A 22,263-nucleotide genomic window follows, 5' to 3' on the forward strand; every position below is an offset into this window, starting at 1 on the left:
ATTATTAATTATAGTCACCATGCTGTACATTATATCCATGACTTATTTATTTTATAACTGAAAGTTTATACTTCTTGACCCCCTTCACCTATTTTTTACACACTCCCAACAACCAGCCACCAATCTCTTCTCTGTATTTATGAGCTTGGTTTGACTTTTTTGTTTTCTTTTGTGTGTTTGTCTTCGATTCCACAGATAAGTGAGATCATATGGTATTTGTCTTTCTCTGACTGACTGACTTAGCGTAAGGCCCTTGAAGTCCAACATGTTGTTGCAAATGGCAAGGTTTCGTTCTTATGGCCAAATAATATTCCATTGTGTGTACACCACAATTTCTTTATCCATTCATTCAGCAAGCGACAATTAGGTTGTTTCCGTATCTTGGCTGTTGTAAATAATACTGTGTTGAACATGGGCGTACATATATCTTTTTGAGTTACTGTTTTCCTTTGATTAAGTACCCAGAAGTAGAGTTTCTGGATCATATAGTACTTCTTAATTTTTTGAGGAACCTCCATACCGTTCTCCATAGTGGCTGCACCAATTTGCATTCTGACCAACAGTGCACAAGGGTTCCCTTTTCTCCACATCTTCACCAACACTTGTTCTCTCTTGTGTTTTCAGTAATAGCCGTTCTGACAGGTATGAGGTGATATGTCATTGCGGTTTTGATTTGCATTTTCCAGCTGATTAGTAATGCTGAGCACCTTTTCATGTACCTGTTGACCATCTGTATGTCTTTGGAAAAATGCATATTCAGATCCTCTGCCCATTTTTTTTTTTTTTTTCTTGTACGTGGGCCTCTCACTGCCGTGGCCTCTCCCGTTGCGGAGCACAGGCTCCGGACGCACAGGCTCAGTGGCCACGGCTCACGGGCCCAGCCGCTCCGCGGCATGTGGGATCTTCCCGGACCGGGGCGTAAACTCGCATCCCCCGCATCGGCAGGTGGACTCCCAACAACTGCGCCACCAGGGAAGCCCCTCTGCCCATTTTTTAATCAGATTTGTTTTCTGCTGTTGAGTTGAAATGAGTTCTTTTTATATTTTGGACATTAACCCCTTATCAGACATATGATTTGCAAATTTCGTCCCGTTTGGTAGGTTGCCTTTTCATTTTGTTGATGATTCTCTGCTGTGCAGAAGCTTTTTAGTCTGATATAGTCCCACTTGTTCGTTCTTGCTTTTGGTGCCTTTGCTTTTGGTGTCAAATCCAAAAAATCATCACCAAGACTTATGTCAAGTTGCTTATCACCTGTTTTCATCTAGGAGTTTTACAGTTTCAGGTCTTATGTTCAAATCTTTAATCCATTTTGTGTATGGTGTAAGATAAGTGGTCCAGTTTCATTCTTTTTTGTGTCTGTTCAGTTTTCCCAACACCGTTTATAGAAGAGACTGTCCTTTTCTCATTGTATAGGCATACCCCCTTTTATTGTGCTTTGCATTTTTTAAAATAAATTTATTTATTTATTTTTGGCCGCATTGGGTCTTCATTTCTGCGTGCGGGCTTTCTCTAGTTGGGGCAGGCGGGGGCCGCTCTTCGCTGCGGTGCGTGGGCCTCTCACTGCAGCGGCCTCTCTTGTTGTGGAGCACGGGCTCTAGGCGCACGGGCTTCAGTAGTTGTGGTCTGCAGGCTCTAGAGCGCAGGCTCAGCAGTTGTGGCACAAGGGCTTAGTTGCTCCACGGCATGTGGGATCTTCCCGGACCAGGGCTCGAACCCGTGTCCCCTGCATTGGCAGGTGGATTCTTAACTACTGCACCACCAGGGAAGACCTCCTTTTTTTTTTTTTTTTTTTTTTAACAAATTGAAGGTTTGTGGCTACCCTGCGTCAAGCAAGTCTACTGGCACCATTTTTCCAACAGTATTTGCTCACTTTGTATCTCTGTGTCACATTTTGGTAATTCTTGCAATATTTCAAACTTTTTCATTATTATCTTATTATATCATATCATTACTATTAAGGTGATCGGTGATATTTGATATTACTATTGTAGTTATTTTAGGGCGCCACGAACTGCACCCATATAAGATGGCGAACTTAATTGATAAATGCTCTGTGTGTGTGTGTGTGTGTGTGTGTGTGTGAGTGTGTGTGTGTGTATTCAAACTGCTCCACCACCTGCCATTCCCCCATCTCTCTCTCTCTCTCTCTCTCTCTCTCTCTCTCCTTAGGCCTTCCTATTCCCTGAGAATAACACTATTGAAATTAGGCCTCTAACTGTTCAAGTGAAAGGAAGAGTTGCACATCTCTCACTTTAAATCAAAAGCAAGAAATTATTAAGCTTAGTGGGGAAGGCATGTCAAAAGCTGAGATAGGCTGAAAGCTAGGCCTTTTGGCCAGTTAGCCAAGTTGTGAATGCAAAGGAAAAGCTCTCGAATGAAATTAAAAGTTCTACGCTAGTGAACACACGAATGATGAGAGAGCAAAACATTCTTATTGCAGATATGGAGAAAGTTTTAGTGGTCTGGATAGAAGATCAAACCAGCCACAACGTTCACTTAAGCCAGGGCCTAATCAAGAGTATGGCCCTAATTCTCTTCAGTTCTATGAAACCTGAGAGAGATGAGGAAGCTGCAGAAGAAAAGTTTGAAGCTAGCAGAGGTTGGCTCATGAGGTTTAAGGAAGGAAGCCGTCTCCATAACATAAAAGCAAGGTGAAGCAGCAAATTATCCAGGGGATAGATCTAGCTAAGATAATTAATGAAAGTGGCTACACTAAACAATAGATTTTCAATATAGATGAAATAGCTTTACATTGGAAAAAGATGCCATCTAGGGCTTCCATAACTAAAGAGTAGAAGTCAATGCCTGGCTTCAAAGCTTCAAGGACGGGCTGACTCTCTTGTTAAGGGCTAATGCTGCTGGTGACTTGAAGTTGAATTCAGTTTATTTACCATTCTGAAAATCCTAGGGCCCTTAAGAGTTTTGCCAAATCTATTCTGCCTGTGCTCTAAAAATGGAACAACAAAGCCTGGATGATAGCATATCTGATTACAGTATGGTTTACGGAATATTTTAAGCCCTCTATTGAGACCTACTGCTCAGTAAAAAGGTTCCTTTCAAAATATTACTGCTCATTGACAGTGCACTTGGTCACCCAAGAGCTTTGATGGAGATGTACAATGTGATTCACGTTGTTTTCATGCGTGCTAACACAACATCTATTCTGCAGCCCATGGATCAAGGAATAATTTTGATTTTCAAGTCTTATTATTTAAGATATACATTTTGTAAGCCTATAGCTGCCATATATGGTGGTTCCTCTGGATCTGGGCAGAGTAAATTGAAAACATTCTGGAAAGGATTCATCGTTCTAGATGCCATTAAGGACATTCATGATTCATGGAAAGAGATCAGAGATCAAAATATCAACATTAATAAGAGTTTGGAAGAAGTTGATTCCAACCCTCATGGATGACTTTGTGGGACCCAAGACTTTGAGGGGTTCAAGGAAGTAACTGCAGATGTGGTAGAAACAGAGAATTAGAAGTGGAGCCTGAAGATGTGACTGAATTGCTGCCATCTTATGATAAAACTTTTAAATGGATGAGGAGTTGCTTCTTACGGATGAGCAAAGAAAGTTTCTTGAGATGAAACCTATTCCTGGTGAAGATGCTTTGAAGACTGTTGAAATGATGACAAAGGATTTAGAATATTACATAAACATAGTTGATAAATCAGCTGCAGCGTTTGAGAGGATTGGCGCTAATTCTGAAAGAAGTTCTGTGGGTAAAATGGTGTCAGACAGCATTGCATGCTACAGAGAAATCGTTTGTGAAAGAAAGTCAATCTATGTGGCAAACTTCATTGTTGTCTTATTTTAGGAAATTGCCACACTCTAACTTAGAGCGGTCACCACCCTGATCAGTCTTTGAGGCAAGACCCTCCACCAGCAAAAAGATTGCTGCTCACTGAAGGCTCAGATGATGGTTAGCATTTTTTAGCAGTAAGGTTTTTTAATTAAGGTATGTACGCTGTTAGACGTAATGCTCTTGTGCACTTAACAGCACACAGTATGGTGTGAACATAACTTGTATATGCACTGGGAAACCGAAACATTTGTGACTTGCTTTACTGCAATACTCACTTTATTGTGGTGACCTGGAACCTAACCCACAGTATCTCCAAGTTATGCCTGTAGATTCTTGGTTCCTTTGTTGTAAATTAATGGAGCATATATGGGTTGGCTTATTTCTGGGCTCCCTATTCTCTTCCATTGACCTATGCATCTTTTTCTGTTTTGATTACTATAGTATTATAGTTTGAAATCAGGGTGCATGATGCCTCCAGCTTTGTTGTTCTTTCTCAAAATTGCTTTGGCTATTCAGGGCCTTTTGTGGTTCCATACAAGCTTTAGGATTGTTTGTTTCATTTCTGTGATAAATACTGTTGGAATTTAGACAGGGATTAGACAGTGGATCTGTAGATTGCTTTGGGTAGTATGGACATTTTAACAATATTATTTCTTCCAGTCCATGAGCACAAAATATCTTTCCACTTATTTGTGTCTTTTTCAGTTCCTTTCATCAGTGTCTTATAGTTTTCAGGATGCACGTCTTTCAGTTCCTTGGTTAAACTTATTCCTAAGTGTTTTATTCTTTTTGATGAAGTTGTAAATGGGATTGTTCTCTTAATTTCTCTTTCTGATAATTCTTTATTTGGGTGTAGAAACACAACATTTTTGTATGCTTATTTTGTATTCTGCAATTTTACTGAATTTGTTTATTCTAGCAGTTTTTTGGTGTAGTCGTTTTCTATATATAATATATATCTGCAAATAGTGACAGTTTTACTTTTCCCTTTCCAGTTTGCATGCCTTTTCTTTTCTTTTTCTTTCTTTCTTTCTTTTTTTTTTTTTTGTCTAATTGCTACTTCTTGATCTTTAAGTGTTATGGCATTAGTTATTGACTTCCCATTGTGTTCAGTGGAAAGTTAGCCCTCTTTCTTCCTCATACCTTTTATCGTAAATGTATGTATGCACTTCCCATCCTCTATAACTTCCCAATAGATTGGTTACATCAGTATTCGAATGTTTACATCGTTGTGACCATGTATGTTATTCTGACCTGTTTTTCCTTATGCATTTGTCTTACTCTGTCCCTTTAACTCTTCCTAGACCCCCATGGCATCCCATTCCTATGCCTGTCCATCACAGCAAAGCTCCTTGAACAGCTATCTGTCCTGTCTAGCTCCACTTCCTTCCCTCCATTCTCTCTGCTGTAGCCACTCCAATTGGACTTTTGTTTCTACCACTCCGTTGAGAAGACTCTTGTCACCATTGATCTCAAATGGCCCGCATCTTGGCCAAGACAAAGATTAAGTCTAAGTTTGCATCCTACGCAACCTTGCCTCAGCTTTTGCCTGAGTTTAGCTACTCCCTCCTTGAAGCGCTTTCTTTGCTTTGTTTCTGGGATACCACACTGACCTGATTTTCTTCCTGTGTCACTGTCATCCGTTCCTGTGTTTCATTTGCTTATTCCAGGCCTTCCAGTTTTCCCCTCACAAATGCTTGAGCTCCCCAGGGCTCTCCTCTGCCCCCTTTTCTTTGCTTTCCTTAGGTAAACTAATCCTTTGCTATGGCTTTGAACATCATCTATAGGCTGATGACTCAAATGTCTAACATTGGCCCAGAGTTCTGTAGAGCTCCAGACTTAGATACCCAGTTGCCTATTCACCATCTGCCTTTGGGTGTTCCAGTAAGCATTTCGAGTGTTACACGGCCACAGCCAAACTCCAGGTTTCCATCCCCCACGAGATCCTCCGGTCCATTTCCTCATCTCAGTACATGCTGCCGTCCAGTCGCTCAGGCCAACAACCTACCAAATCTTCCTCGGTTCCTTCCTTTTTTTTTTTCCTTTTCATCTCCCACATCCAACCCATTATTACCTTTTGGCTTCATTTCAGAAACCTGTCTGTAATTCCTCATGTCCCCCAGCTCCATTGCTACAACCCTAATGTGATTTCTACCTGAATCACCAGCTGCTTCTTCATAACTGGTCTCCTTATTTCCCTCCTTCCCTGGTCCGTCCACCATCCCACAGAGCAGTCAAAGAGACACTTTTAAAGAATGAATCAGATCATTCACTCTGCCTCTTAAAACCTTCCTGTGGCTTCCTGTTATGCCATGAATTAAACTCAAACCCCATCTTGAAGCCTTGAGTGCCCTCCCCGATCTGAGCCCTGCCTATCACTATTCTCAGCTCGCCATCTCCTGCTGTCTTCTGGGCACGCGGGCCTTCTTCCTGCTGCATCCTCCTTCCATCTCAGGGCCTTTGCTCTTGTTCCGGCTTGTTCTTGCAGAATGCCTTCCTCCCCCAGTATCTTCCCTTAACTACCACTTTCTGTTTCAGTTCCAGCTCAGATGTTACTCCTGACAGAGCGCTGTCCTGACTCCAGTAAAGCAGCACTGTTATTGCTAAATCACACTCCCTTTTTTTGCAGTACGCGGGATCACCCCTTTTTTTTTTTTTTTTTGGCCACACTCCTTTTTTATCTTCTCAGTGGCACCTCTTGTACCTGAAACTATATTAATATGTTTTCAGAGTTTCACTCTAGAATGTAATTTCCCCCTGTATCCTGAGCCCCTTGAATAGTTTCTGGTACGTGGGGAGAATATTGACTGACCGATATAATTCCTAAGACAAAAGCATCAAAAACGCAGTACGTTTTTGAATGCTTCCTTTAATTTTTGTATATGAACATTGTTCTCTTTCTCCGTCAGGAAACAGAGAAACAACAATTTTTTAAATAAATTTATTTATTTTTGGCTGTGTTGGGTCTTCGTTTCTGCGTGAGGGCTTTTTCTCTAGTTGCGGCGAGCTGGGGCCACTCTTCATCGCGGTGTGCGGGCCTCTCTTGTTGAGGAGCACAGGCTCCAGACGCGTAGGCTCAGTAGTTGTGTCTCACGGGCCTAGTTGCTCCGTGGCAGGTGGGATCCTCCCAGACCAGGGCTCAAACCTGTGTCCCCTGCATTAGCAGGCAGATTCTCTACCACTGCACCACCAGGGAAGTCCAGAAACAATTTTGACTGGGGAACCTTTAATTTGTTTAAAGCAGTATTTCAAAATGCTCCAAACTCCTAGCACATTAAACCTAACCCTCCCATGTTCAAATATAAGTACAAAAAATACACATTCAACGTAAATTGTATGACTTTGGGATAAACCCTTTCTTTCTCTATATCTCAGTTAGGTAAGAGTTGACCACCAGCTTTTTATAAATGTTATGTGCTGTTTATGTCGTAAAGGTTTACATCATCAATCATATTTGAATTTTAAATGTGTTATTATGCAACAGAGTTTGCTTTATGAAGGTGTTTAACTGGGAATAGAATCCAGTGTGCGAGCAGATTCACCATCAAACATGGCTTCAAGATTTTAACTGATTTTTCTCCATATGGTATCTTAAAGGGAGGTAATTTTTTTACTTTACTTTCGCCTGTTAGCCTAATTTTTTAAATTGGTATAAGCTCCATATCAGTGGAAATATGTTAGTCTAAATAATAAAGGGGGAAAAAACCCTAGAGAACCTAACCAGTAATTTATTTTACAGGCGGCAGAACTATTAAACTGTATATTGCTTACGCTTGTCTGGCACTTCTATCCCTGCTAATACCAATTGAATTTGACCACTCTTTGGTTGAAATCCTGTTAGCAGAGTTTCCAGAGAACTCCTGTGCTTAGACCATTTTTCAACTATTTGGCTTTGTAGTTTCAGTGAATGGCTAGCTTTTAGCTCTAAGGAAGTAAGCTCCCATGACATCAGGAAGATTTAGCTGGGGGGTGCCAGAGGGGAGAGGGTATATGTGGGTGGGTGTCTAAGCTACTTCAGAACATCTGTATATTGCTCTGGCCCCTGGGGAGAGGGTGTGTCTGGATTGAAATGAATAGAGACTAGATTGGATGGAACTAGTTATGCTGAGACCTACATGTGACAAAGGTGCCATGCAGATCATATTCTAAGGATATTTTTGGAAAACTTTGGTAAAATTTCCAAATAGGCAAGTTCTTCCTATCCCTTCTTCCTTAGCCCTGTCTCCAGGATTTGATGCTTTCTTGTGATCTCCGTATAGTCTGTCTCTCTCTCTCTCTTTTTGTCTTTTGTTGTTCTTATTGGGTAAACTCTTTGCTAACTGTACAGACATAAAATTCTTACTACTGATTTTAATTTTTATTTTGTATACAATTTTTAAAGGTTACACTCCATTTAGTTATTACAAAATATTGGCTATATTCCCTGTTTTGTTCAATACATCCTTGTAACGTGTCTTACATCCAATAGTTTGTACCTCCTATTCCCCCACCCCTATATTGCCCCACCCCAGCCCTGTAACAGCTAGTTTGTTCTCTATATCTGTGAGTCTGTTTCTTTTGTGTTAGACATTCACTAGTTTATTGTGTTTTTTAGATTCCACATATAAGTGATATTATACAGTATTTGTCTTTTTTCTGTCTGACTTATTTCACTTAGCATAATGCCCTCCAAGTCCATCTTTGTTGCTGCAAATGGCAAAATGTCATTCTTTTTTATGGCTGAGTAGTATTCCATTGTATACATATACCACATCTTCTTTATCTGTTGATGGGCACTTAGATTGCTTCCATATCTTGGCAATTATAAATAGTGCTGCGATGAACATTGGGGGTGCATGTATCTTTTCGAATTATTGTTTTTGTTTTTTTCAGGTGTATATCCAGGAGTAGAATTGCTGGGTTATATGGTAGTTCTATTTTTAGTTTTTTGAGAAACCTCCATACTGTTCTCCACAGCGGCTGCATCAATTCACATTCCCATCAACAGTGTACGAGGGTTCCCTTTTCTCCACATCCTCACCGATGTTTGTTATTTGTGGTCTTTTTTTTTTCTTTTTTTTTGCGGTACGCGGGCCTCTCGCTGTTGTGGCCTCTCCCGCTGCGGAGCACAGGCTCCGGACGCGCAGGCTCAGCGGCCATGGCTCACGGGCCCAGCCGCTCCACGGCATGTGGGATCTTCCCGGACTGGGGCACGAACCCGTGTCCCCTGCATGGACTCTCAACCACTGTGCCACCAGGGAAGCCCTGTGGTCTTTTTTTTTTTGGCCATGCCACAGGGCATGCAGGATCTTAGTTCCCAGATCAGGGATTGAACCCACACCCCCTGTGTTGGAAGTCCAGGGTCTTAACCACTGGACCACCAGGGAAGTCCCTATTTGTGGTCTTTTTGGTGATAGCATCCTGACAGTTGTGAGGTGATATCTCATTGTGGTTTTGATTTGCATTTCCCTGATGATTAGCGACGTTGAGCATCTTTTCATGTGCCTACTGGCCATCTGCATTTCTTCTTTGGAAAAATGTCTGTTCAGTTCTTCTGCCCATTTTTTAGGGGATTAATATCCAACATATGTAAACAACTCGTACAGCTCAACATCCATATAGTCTCTTAAACTGGCCTCTCAAACATTTTGTGTGGAACCTCTTTCCCTTTCACATTTGATTCGCTGAGGCTATCTCAGGTTATGGACTCTCAGTTATAAAAGAGCATCCTTAACCACCCCTCCCCCCACCCCCAGAAAGAATCGTTTTAAAGATTGTCAAGCCCTCAGATAATTGGGATGTGTTTTGTCTGGGTGCCTTTTTAAAGTGCTTTCCATCTCCTCCAGATTTCTCCTGTCTGGTCCATGGGCTTGTCAGTATCAGTACTGGCCAGCCTATAGCTCCACATTTATACTCCCCAGGTAGCTATTGCTCTTTGCTCAGATTAAGGAGGAGAGAGGAGAAACGAAGACGATGGCTGTACACCGAATATTCAGACTAAAAGTGTGTGGTTCACGGGAGGAGAGGCTCTGCTCTATTAACGTATTACCTCTGCTCTTCGAAAAGCCTATCTTTGGTTTGATTTATAATGTCCTCTGTGCTTCTGTATTTTAACAGGGCAGCCCTGTTTTGTATCGAAATGTTCATTCTTTAAGAGAACAAATATCTGCCTTCCAGTCAGCTTTTCACTCCATAAAGGAAAATGAGAAAATGACTGACTGTCCTGAATTCTCAGAGATGGAAGGAGAGTTCAAGATCACAGGCTCAAGTGAGTAGAAAGAAGGGCTTTAGTATTTATTCAGACCATGCTCAGTCTAAAGATTTAGTTCTACAGTCTTTTCTGAGTAGAGCTGTATTTTTCAATAGGGCCTACCATTTAAAATTTGGGACATTTCACACAAAAATCTGGATTTCTGGTTTCTCTTGAAAAAATATAATATCAAGCACTCCTGAGCCTATGTCTTACATATCCACGTGGCCACAATTAAGTGCTAAGTGTTATAATGTCGAAGCCAGTGGGCTCATTTCATCTTTAGAATAGGGCACATGGTAGATTTGAGTGCACAAACCTTGATTTTTTAGAGGATTATTATTAAGTTTGGCAAGCATTTAAATGAATACCAAACTCCCAGCTCTGATATTGTAAACAGATATGTTCAGCCTGACATCTTAATAGCCTGCCATATTCTTTACCATAGCTTTTAGATTGTAATTTATTTGGTAATTTTTTTGTCACGTTTGATTTTTCCAATTGCAAAGCATTTCAAATACCAGAACTAGACAAAATCTTGGTCTTGCTGTAACCACCATAACCCTAAGGTTCCAAATGGTTTTGTTTGCTTTCTTGAACTATCTTCAAGTACATTTCAACACCTCCTTGGGTGCAGGGCATTGTTACTCAAGACAAATCCAGTTCATCTACCTCTGCAGTACATGACCTGCTCCGATGTACTCATTTGTATTTGTAACTTACCTATTTTTCAGTTTTTATCTGAGCTTTTAAATATTTTATTTACATCATTACTAAAGTTCTGTAGACAATTAAATTCCCTTTTTGTACCTAGGAAGAACTGTGGCTGTATTTTTCATAAAATCATACACGGTCAAAGCAGAACCAATATTAGAACATAACCACATCCTTTAAAATGTTCAAAAGAAAAGGTTTCATTCTAAACTTAAAAATAGAATGAGATACTATATCAAAATTGCAAATGTATCTTGGAGTATCTTTGTACATTTTAAAGTCTGAAAAAAGTCAATTCTAATAATTAAATTTTTAGCAGTTAGATTTCCCTTTTGGAATAAAAAATGTACTACTAGAGTTTTCATTGATAAAGTATTTAGGCTCAAGCATTAAATTTTACTAAACTTAGGATGTACACAAGTTTCAAATGATGCTGTAAAATAAAATATTGAAGGCCTGTGTTGTTTTGTTTATATTTTGTTTTGTGTACCTAGCCAAAAAGGAAAGTCTTGGTGAATGTCAACAGTGTGAGTTCCCTGCAAACTTGTCATCCAAGCGACAGAGAATATCCTCTCCGAGCAGCTCTGATGGAAACCTAACTGATGCCTTTGGTCTCCAGATACACAATGTTGCTGCTTTTCCCAATACAGATAGACAGTGTGCTCTTGAAACTTCTGCAAATCTCTCTGAGGTAACTCACTTACTGGAAACATAGGAAAATGAAGCTTTGGATTTCTGGCTAGTCACTTTTAGGACTGACTGTCAAGGCCCTTTTGCAATTATAGTACTTATGTATATTGTATTGTGGTATTTTAGCTGGGTTTTAAATTGTGTGTGTGTGTGTGTGTGTGTGTGTGTGTGTGTGTGTGTGTGAGAGAGAGAGAGAAAGAGAGAAATTTCCTCCTTGCTGAATTTTTTTTGTGGTTGGTTGGCTTATTGGTTATTAGAGACAGTTTTGATTAACATGCTGCTTTTGATATGAAAAAGACTTTATGAAAAGATGAAGCCCTCTGGTCTTCTATTATTTGAGGTATTGTTGTAGATACCAGTGGTCCAATGGTGAGAAAGTCACAGTCCTGCCCTTGAACAGCTTTTTGTCTGCTGGGGGAGACAGACATATGAGCACCTAATTTACACAGAACTGGTAAATGAGGCGAAGATGATACTTGGGCTCTACCCCTCAGGTCTGGAGGTCTGGCATTTCTGCCTTGCTGCCCCTCACTGGTTTAATACCGGCTGGAAAGCATGGTGCCATTTAGCAATTTCTCCCTTGTTCTCCCCACTGCGTTCAAGTAGCTGTAGGGATTTTTTTGTTCCTTATAACTACCTAGAGGCTGTCAACATCATCAAAAGATGATAACCAATGTGAACTAAATAATACTGTTAAGTGACCTCCCTGGCGGTCCAGTGGTTAAGACTCCTCGCTTCCACTGCAGGGCGCTCTTGTTCGATCCCTAGTTGGGGAACTAAGATCCCACGTGCTGCACGGAGCGGCCAAAAAAATGTATATAATAATAATAAATCATACTGTTGAGGACCCTTGACCTTCACACAAATGTAAATGGGGATCTAGTTCTCGCACGACCCTTAGTTCTGGTTTGATACAGCAGGTTTCTGTTTTTTTAGTGAGAGAAGACACCTAATGCCGGTAGAGTGGAAGCTTTTTTCCTGCACCTTCTCTGTCATGTAGATCCAGTACATGTCCTGTTGACCTTATCTGGACTGGCTTAATAAATGCTTGATGGTCATTAGGGTTGACCATCAGGGCCTCCGTGGGTTTCATATATATCTCAGAGTCGCTTATAATCTCCACTCCCTCTGCTCTATTCTAGTAGATATGGAATCATCATCTGACAATAATTTTTCTTATCAGAACTTCCATTAATTGTTGGCCATACACCATGATTTACAAGTGGTTTTTACATTAATATGAGTGTCTTTTTCTATCCTGGCCATTGATGGTTTTCCTTTTCTAGCTATTGATACCTTCTGTTGTTTGATTAGTCATTATATTTTTCTTTATTTTGAGAATTTCCTCTTTAAAGAAAGCGTTGGCTGGTCCGAATGCAGTGATGTTTACAATTAATTGATCACCGCCAGTTACAGATTTCTTTGTTCCTTCTTCAATCCCACTGCTTCACTTGACTAGCCTTAAAAAAAAAAAAAAAGAGAGAGAGAGAGGAAAAAAAGAAAGCAGTTAACATAGTTTTCTAGACTTCAAACAATAAGACAGCAAAAATGTGTCCTATAAACGTTTCCTAGAGAACTGAAAATTATTGGGTAGGATGTTTGGAGGTTCCTAATATAGAATTCCTATATACTCCCTTAAGAATTAACTAGATAATGAAGGCGATGGATTGATTGATTTAATATCAGATTTCCAGATAATCTATAATGCTTACTCAAATCTTTATAAAAATATCAGTAATCCTATAAGTAATAAAATTTAATACTTCTTTACTCTTATTTTTCTCCAAGAAATCTTCTGAATCTGGTTTAAATCTACAGTCTGGATGTTTAGTTGGAGAGTATCCTCTACTTTCAGAACTCACGGAGGCTTCAAGTGGTAAGTATTTCATTTTTCCTTAGTACATGTGCCCATTCACCCATTGAAATGTTTGTTCAATAGACATTTATGCTTGGTTTACCTATGTGCTAACATTTGGGAAAACTAAAACCGTTTCTTACATTTTAGGAGCTCATGGTATATTAGAAATGCTTTAGAATTCTTGTTATGTGAGAGATGACATTTTCTTTTTTGAATTACTACCAATGAGAATTAGTGAAATATTTCCAAGCTGATAGAATGTATTACAAAGGATGGGATTATACCAATAGCTCATGCAGCTCAATATCAAAAAAAACAACAACCCTATCAAAAAATGTGTAGAAGACCTAAATAGACAGTTCTCCACAGAAGACATACAGATGGCCAGTAGGTACATGAAAAGATGTTCAACATCGCTAATTAGTAGAGAAATGCAAATCAAAACTACAATGAGGGCTTCCCTGGTGGCACAGTGGTTGAGAGTCCGCCTGCCGATGCAGGACACACGGGTTCATGCCCCGGTCCGGGAAGATCCCACATGCCGCGGAGCGGCTAGGCCCGTGAGCCATGGCCACTGAGCCTGCGCATCTGGAGCCTGTGCTCCACAACGGGAGAGGCCACGACAGTGAGGGGCCCGCGTACCGCAAAAAAAAAAAAAACTACAATGAGGTATCACCTCACACCAGTCAGAATGGCCATCATCAAAAAGTTTACAAACAATAAATGCTGGAGAGGGTGTGGATAAAAGGGAACCTTCCTACATTGTTGGTGGGAATGTAAATTGGTGCAACTATGGAGAACAGTATGGAGGTTCCTTAAAAAACTAAAAATAGAGCTACCATGTGATCCAGCAGTTGCACTCCTGGACACCTCTGGACATATATCCAGAAAACACAAAAACTGTAATTTGAAAAGATTCAGGCACCCCAGTGTTCATAGCAGCACTATTTATAATAGCCAAGACATGGAAGCAACCTCAATGTCCATCAACAGATGAATAGATAAAGACATGGTATATGTATACAATGAAATATTACACAACCATAAAAAAGAATGAAATAGGGCTTCCCTGGTGGCACAGTGGTTGAGAGTCCGCCTGCCGATGCAGGGGACATGGGTTCGTGCTCCGGTCCAGGAAGATCCCACATGCCACAGAGCGGCTGGGCCCGTGAGCCGTGGCCACTGAGCCTGCGCGTCCGGAGCCTGTGCTCCACAGCGGGAGAGGCCACAACAGTGAGAGGCCCGCGTACTGCGAAAAAAAAAAAAAAAAAGTATGAAATAATGCCATTTGCAGCAACATGGATGGACCTGGAGATTATCATAAAGTCAGAAAGAGAAAGAAAAATACCATGTAATATCACTTATATGTGGAATCTAAAAAACTGATACAAATGAACTTATTAACAAAAACGAAAGATTCACAGTCATAGAAAACAAATGTATGGTTACCAAAGTGTAAAGGGGTGGGGGAAGGGATAAATTAGGAGCTTGGGATTAATAGATACGCAGTACTATATATAAAGTAGATAAACAACAGGGTCCTACTGTATAGCACAGGGAACTATATTCAATAGAAAAAGAAAGAATAGGATCTCTAAACATTTAACAAGTATATTTTGTTAGAGAAAACACTACACATGATTTTTTTGGTTTTTAAGTGTGTGAAAAGGGACTGGCATTCAATATGCTTGTATTGAATGAAAGTCACCATAAAGTATTAGGTTTACTTTCAACATACCTGTGTCTTTATCTTTAAGTAAAACTCTTGTATATGTATAGCTGGCCCTTGCTTTTTTGTCAATCCTGAGAATTTCTGCCTTTTAATGGGCATATTTGGTGCATTAACCTTTCAAGTCATTATTGAAATGGTTTTATTTAAATCTGCCATTTAAAAAAAATTTTATCCACACGGCTTGCAGAATCTTTGTTCCCTGACCAGGGATTGAACCCACTCCCTCAGCAGTGAAAGTGTGAAGTCCTAACCACTGGACCACCAGAGAATTCCCTAAATCTGCCATTTCTTTCATGTATTTTCTGTTCTATTTTTTGTTTTCCCTCCTCTCGTCTATTGGGCTTATTTGAAATTTTAGAAATCTATTTATCCATTACCTTCTAAACTATACCTCATTGCATCTTTTGTTTTTTTTTGTTTTAATGGTTACTGTAAGGACTGTGGTATATACATCCTTAGATTTTCACAGCCTTCTTAGAGCTAATATTGTACAACTTCAGGTGAAATACAGAAACTTTACAAACTGTGCAGATCTACTACCTCTCCTCCCACCCATGTCTTTTATGGTCCTTTTACACTATAGATGTCATCTATACTATATTTATATTCATTTTAAACCCCACAAGATAAGGTTTTTTTGGTTTAAACAACCATGTGTATTGGGAAATATGTGTATATTGGAAATAGCCTCTTATAGTTACCTAGATAGGTACCATTTCTGGTGCTTTTCATTCCTTGCTGAAGATCTAAGTTTCTGTCTGGTATCATTTCCTTTCAACCCGAAAAAGAACTTCCTTCAGCATTTCTTGTGGTGCACATCTGCTCTGACTTCTAAATTTTAATCATGCGATAGATGGATGGATAGATGGGTCAGAGAGCAGGGTTATGAGTTTGTTACCTGGATGAAATAGGATGCTTTTGCCTTCAGCAATTCTTACCAATTCTCTTGCTTTACTCTCATGGGACTTTGTCTTAGGAGTGACATATTCTTTGACAGTGGTTATAGAATGTATGAAGTATGGTCATTAAAAACTGTCATAATACCTAACACCTCCCTGTACACTCTGTCTTCTTGGGAACATCACAACAAGGGCCAACGTATCCCATTTTAACACCCCTCTAGGCCCTAAGCAGGAACATTGTATAAGAGAGGAAAAGACAAATCTCCCATAGGTGGTGGGGCCTTGATTAAAGGAGTCTAGTGCTGGTTCCAGTGTTTTATTTTAAGCTGGTTATCTGGTGGCACCCCAGAGGTTATTATATCTCAGACGGTGCACCTTTAGGAAGAGGGAAGAGGTCTTATAAAGTGGGATACTTCAAAAACAAACACACACATAGAAAAAGAGCTCAGATTTCTGGCTATCAGAGGCCAGGGATGGGGGAAGGGGGAAGGGTGAATTGGAGGAAGGCAGGTAAAAGGTAAAGACTTCCAGTTATAAAATAAATAAGCACTAGGGATGTCATGTACAACATGATAAATATAATGAACACTGCTGAATGGTATATATGAAAGGTGTTAAGAGAGCAAATCCTGGGCTTCCCTGGTGGCCCAGTGGTTGAGAGTCCGCCTGCCAATGCAGGGGACACGGGTTTGTGCCCCGGTCTGGGAAGATCCCACATGCCGCGGAGCAGCTGGGCCCGTGAGCCGTGGCCACTGAGCCTGCGCGTCCGGAGCCTGTGCTCCGCAACGGGAGAGGCCACAGCAGTGAGAGGTCCGCGTACCGTAAAAAAAAAAAAAAAAAAAAAAAAAAAAAAAAAAAAAGAGAGCAAATCCTAGGAGTCCTTATCACAAGGGAAATTTTTTTCTATTTCATGTTGTATCTGTATGAGGTGGTGGATGTTCACTAGATTGACTGTGGTCATCACTTCGTGGTGCGTGTAAGTCAGATCATTATGCTGCACACCTTGTATCAATAAAACTGGAGGGAAGAAAAATAACCCCTCTAAATACTGACGGCTATAAAAAAAAAAAACTTGTTACCCTTCAAACAGAAACAACAACAAAAGAATAAATAAAATGCAAGTCACACTATGTCACTCCCCTCAGAATCTCTCACTGGCCTCCCAGCATACTTAGGATAGAATCCAGTCCATCCACTTCCTACTAGGCCGCACCTGACCTGGTCCTTAGCCTTGACTCTGAGCTTGTGGCTTAGCTGTCTTCTTGCCGGCTCTGTTCCAATCACTCTGGCCTTGCCCCACCTCTTATACGCCAGGGGCGCTCCTGTCACTGGTCTTTGCACTTGGCTTTGAGCGTATGTATAATCTTCCCTAGACACACGTGCAGCTCGCTTCCTCACTGTGTTCAGGTACCTGCTCAGCAGGCTGTCCTTGAACTCACCCCCACCCTCCCATACCCTAACCCTATCTCTGCATTATTCTCCTTAACGGCATAGGTTACTGCTTGTTATTATATATACATTTCTTTAATTTTTATATTAAGATGCCTGTAGATTCACATGCAGGTGTAAGAATGAATCCATAGGAAGAAAGCCTGTCCACCCTTCCCCCAGTCTCCCCAGTGGTAGCATCTTGCATAACTGTAATACGGTGCGTGAGCAGGAAATCAACACTGATACAATCCACTGACCTTTTTGGTCAGATTTCACCAGTGTTGCATGCACACGTTTGTGTGTATATTTGGTTCCATGATTTTATCACAGGTGTAGGCTCACATAACCACACATAACCACACAGTCAAGATATATCGCAGTCCCATCACACGGTCCCTCATGCTACCCTTTTACACAGGCACAGCTACCTCCTTCCCTCTGTGCCCCCCAGTTACTATATTTTATGTTGTCTATTTGTCCTCTGAGGCCATGGGGGCTTTATCTGTGGTGTTTATATCTCTCGCAAAGTGCCTGTCACACCTTAAGCGCCCAGTATATATTTGTTAAATGTCAATCATCAGGCAATGCTCTCTTGTGAGCATTTGCAGGGGGGAGCCTTGCCTTGCTTGGGGGCACATACAACATGTTCATTTTTTTATTTGATAGTCGTTCTCCTCAGCATTCTGTCCTTTCCCTCCCAGTACCCTTGCATGCTGAAAATGCCTCTGACTCCACCAATAAAATCAGTCATGATTCATTGTCTGGCTCAAGTTAGTTTCATGGTGCAGACCGTAGGTGTCGTGAGTGGAAGCAGATTAACAGTTAATAGTTGAGCCGTGGGGGCCTTCTTAGATTTCCGTGGAGCCAAGACACCTTACTCACTGTTGCCCTCAGTGGTCAGATTTGAAATAAAAGTTGTGGCCAGTGCCGCTTCTCTTTGTTTTATGTCTCCAAGTGAAATCCCAGATGCCACTCCTCAAGCAGGATATCTTAGGGTTGAATTTCTGAAAAGGTTGTTATTCCTTTTGTAAATACTTACTACTTTTGTTGTAGAACAGACTGACTCAGATGTCTGCCATCTCTCATGTTTACACCTCTGTGTTGAAGGAATCCAGGTCGCTGACTCTGTAGAGGGCAAAAGATCCAGCGATGCGGTTTCAGTTGACAAATTTACAGAAGTGAGTACAGACGTGGCTCCTGAAGCCAGGTCACTGGTTACTCCACTGTGCCAGAGGGACATTCCATCCTCTGAGACCTTTGTACTTCGTTCTGTGCTGAAGAAACCTTCTGCAAAGCTGTGTCTAGACAGCCTGCAGGTCAGTGTAGAGCTACATTTCCTAAAGCAAGTTGAATAAAAATTCATTTTGGTTCAAAGAAATACCTCTGAAATGTTATGTAATACTGGCCTAACAGGAAATGTCTTTTTTTTTTTTTAACTCAGTTTGGAATATAGTATGTTGAATTTAATATAGGTAGACCATATTTTATAAGAGTTTCGTAAGTTATTAATGTGTGAGTTTGTTAATTATTTCCACCAAAAATATCTGCTTTTCAAGATACCTCTTACAGGCGAGCATCTTTAAGTTGAGTTAGTATGAGAAGAGAGTAGGTTGATGGGAACTAGCTGGCATTTATTGAGTACTTCCAGTGAAGGTTCTGGAATATATGATGTACGTGCAGCAGCAGTATCCAAGAAAGGTATTAGCCCCATTTTACATCAACTCGGGCTTGAAGTTGTTAAATGAACCCAGACGAATCTGACGTTAAACATCCATGACAGGCTGTAAACACTCTGAGAGGTTGAGAGGACGGCTCTGGGGTCACAGTGCCCGGTTTCATTCGCTGACGCTGAAGTTTAAGAACTAGGTAGATTAGTTAACCTTTTTGTACCCTGGTTTCCTTATCTATAAAAGGACAATATTAGTAACTTCCTTACAGGGTAGTTTGAGCATAAAGTAGGATAATAATGTGCAGTTAGCACCAGTGCCTGGCAAATGAGAATTACACATTTTGTTGTTGTTCTTGACCATACAGCTATACCTATAAATCTGTCTTTAAAGCCAAAGTGAACTAGACTACCTTCTGTCTACATGGATATATGGTCAGTTGTTATTTTTTAATGTTTTAACAAATTTTCTGGTTAAAGAGCTTGATTTGGGTTTCTATACAGCACTGCTCATTTTTATCTTTTATTTGTTTTATCTTCTCCTCAAAGAAGAGACTTAGCATCTTAATGATCTGTGTAACTCTTATCAATTAACAGTGTTAATGTAGCAGAAACATCAAGTCCTGCCACTAAAATCATACGAAGACTTTCACAACTAATGGTCTTCTTGCTAAGCTGCCCAAAGCTTGCAAGTGTATTCTGTTTGAGTTGTTGGATAACTTTCATGGTAATAATGAAAAGTAAATCTAAACGTTAACATGAACTTTGTTGTATAAGTTCAGTTATTTCACAAATACTGATGTGAGCATTTTCCTGGTTGGGAAAATGAAGCTGAGTCTCAGGAGATGCTTGATGAAGGAGGTTTGTTTAGGGCAGGACTGTTTCTTAGAGAAGGGGCTGCTCTTGGGATGGGTGTGCTGGAGAAAATGACCAGCTCTAGAGAACAAGGGCTGGTCAGGGCTTAGGATGAGACGGGACAAACAGATGGTGATTTGGAGGTGCCTCTCAGCCACCCACAGCCCTGTCTTTCGCCCACTTTGCTCCAGTGGCCCTGTGTTTGGGCTTGCCCCTCCTGTTCTTCAGGATTCACATTGTCCTTTCCTCACCAACTTGCTTACTCTATAATCTTCTTCTGGAGAAGCACAGAAGGACAAATGCTACTTTCTTTGCTTTTTCTGACTCAGGAATATAGTATGGTAGACTGGAGATTTATACACTTATAAAAGGTGTGGTTCCCATGTCTAAAAGACAAAACACCCCATTATGCCATGTACATATTTGTTTTGTTCTTGTTGTAGTGGAATTCGTATACTTTAGACCATTTATATAGTCTGTCTCGTTTGACACCATCCAGAGTACACTGTAATTCTGGCCATTCACATTTTCCTTCAAGTCACTTTTGCCAGGTCAAGAATGAGGGAATGAATTTAGCCCACATTGTGGATTTCTGTTCTTTAATTTTGGCCTAAAACTATTTACTAAAGTATTATGATAGCTAAGGAACCCAGTTTTTCGTTGTGGCTAATATCATGACATTTTAAGTCAGATCAACTATGAAAGTAAAGGTAACCTGCAGTACTATGTAGTATCTACCCTTGGCAGGAAAAAAATTCGAAGTTGTCGTTCTTAATGTCTGTGTGTATGTATTTATATATGTAAAATTATTCATCAGTGTTTATTTTATTTAGGAACACCATGACAACCTTTGTGATGGTGGGACTCATCCAAGCTTAATCTTAAATCTTGCAAACTGTTGCAAAGAACGAAAAGCAGGTAAGAAATTCAGATTTATTTTGAAGCCTGAAGGTATCATTTGCTTGTTATGAAAAAAACCTGAGGTAGTATGTAGTATTTTCAATGATCTACTAATGCCTGATGCTTCTGAAATTACATGGGAATGAAGAAGAGTTGGGAGGGGTGGACCCTCTGTTGAAGTTTCAGAATTGGTTCCACCCATGTCATCTATCCCTTTTTGCTTAATGTGAAACTTGTAAGGAAATTGATGTTCAATTTTGTAATCTTTTAAGACAGGCATGCAGAATTTACTTTAAAATCCATGACCATATTTTAATTAGAAATATTGCTTATCTTTTCCACTTTAAACTTTTTTTCTGTACAAACTATGTTTTGTGTTATACAAATAGCCAGATGCAATCATGTGAAAAGATGCTAGGATATGTCTTTTAGATAAGAAATGTAGTCTAGTTTTTAAATATATTCCCATTTATTATCTAATAGAAGGTCAAGAAAATTGTACAGCACCAGACTCTCTAAATGTGAGGAAGAGGAAGAGAGTTACTTTCGGAGAGGACCTAAGCCCTGAAGTGTTTGATGAATCTTTGCCAGCAAACACTCCGTTGCGTAAAGGAGAAACACCGGTTCGTAAAAAGGATTTAAGTACCCTCAGTCCCCTGCTACTTGAACAGTCCCCAGCTCCTGAGGGGTTACTTCAACCAAATTTTGATGACAAGGGAGAGAATCTTGTAAGTGTGAAAAGTGTGGAACAATCTTGTTTACATTTTCATCAGACCTCACCTATTTTGCATGAGCAATAATTGTGCTTTGATATCATGAGATGGACTGAACAATGTGTCATGGTACAAATTAATGCATTTTCTAGCTAGGTGATTACCAGTTTTCTCCTATTAAAAACAATACTTCCATGACTCCTTGTACATAGCGTATTTTCTGAAACCTAACTGCTATTGATTGTAAGATGTGCCATTGTTTTATCTATCACTAAGAAAAAATGCTGAAAGTTAAACTGTGATACACACCATGTACTCAGATTTCAGAGGTGTTAAAATGTTGAAAGAGCAGCAATCTTAGAATTGATATAAGTATAAATTGTTCTTCCTCCTAAGATGAATTTCTGCAGGTGGGATTACTGGATTAAGGAATATGAACATTTATTGAACTTTTTGATACATACTGCTAAATTATTCAGAAAGTATGTACTAATTTGAACTCACAGCACTATAAATGATTTAATTTATTATACCTTTGTAAACCCTGGGTTTTAATGGTACTTTTTTAAAAAATAGCTTAATAGGAGAAAAAGATGACTGGAAAATATTGTTTGTTAGTGAGGTTTGAGCATTTTCACATGTTTATAGGCTATTTGAATTTCTTGAGAACTGCCTATTAGTTTTACTTACCCATTTTTATATTGGGGCCATCATTCAATCTCTCTCTTGCTGTTATACTTTGAAATAAGAATATTCTGCTTTTG

At 40.0% G+C, this 22,263-nt stretch overlaps 1 protein-coding gene across 12 annotated transcripts in view; it reads left to right on the top strand.

The window, feature by feature from the left end:
* CDCA2 (cell division cycle associated 2) overlaps positions 1–22,263 on the top strand; it is a 51,493-nt gene that overhangs the window by 5,699 nt on the left and 23,531 nt on the right. For 4 of the 12 annotated variants that reach the window (XM_032635527.1, XM_032635526.1, XM_032635524.1 and 1 more), the window contains exons 5-10: positions 9,906–10,056; positions 11,247–11,443; positions 13,231–13,318; positions 18,419–18,681; positions 20,720–20,804; positions 21,270–21,514. In XM_032635527.1, coding sequence (XP_032491418.1) covers positions 9,906–10,056; positions 11,247–11,443; positions 13,231–13,318; positions 18,419–18,681; positions 20,720–20,804; positions 21,270–21,514 — 1,029 coding nt within the window. The remainder of the gene's footprint in view (positions 1–9,905; positions 10,057–11,246; positions 11,444–13,230; positions 13,319–18,418; positions 18,682–20,719; positions 20,805–21,269; positions 21,515–22,263) is intronic. The other 8 variants (XM_032635530.1, XM_032635529.1, XM_032635528.1 and 5 more) reach the window with 5 other exon arrangements.

This window comes from Phocoena sinus, chromosome 6 (assembly GCF_008692025.1).
Source record: "Phocoena sinus isolate mPhoSin1 chromosome 6, mPhoSin1.pri, whole genome shotgun sequence".
In the NCBI taxonomy this organism is placed as follows: domain Eukaryota; kingdom Metazoa; phylum Chordata; class Mammalia; order Artiodactyla; family Phocoenidae; genus Phocoena; species Phocoena sinus.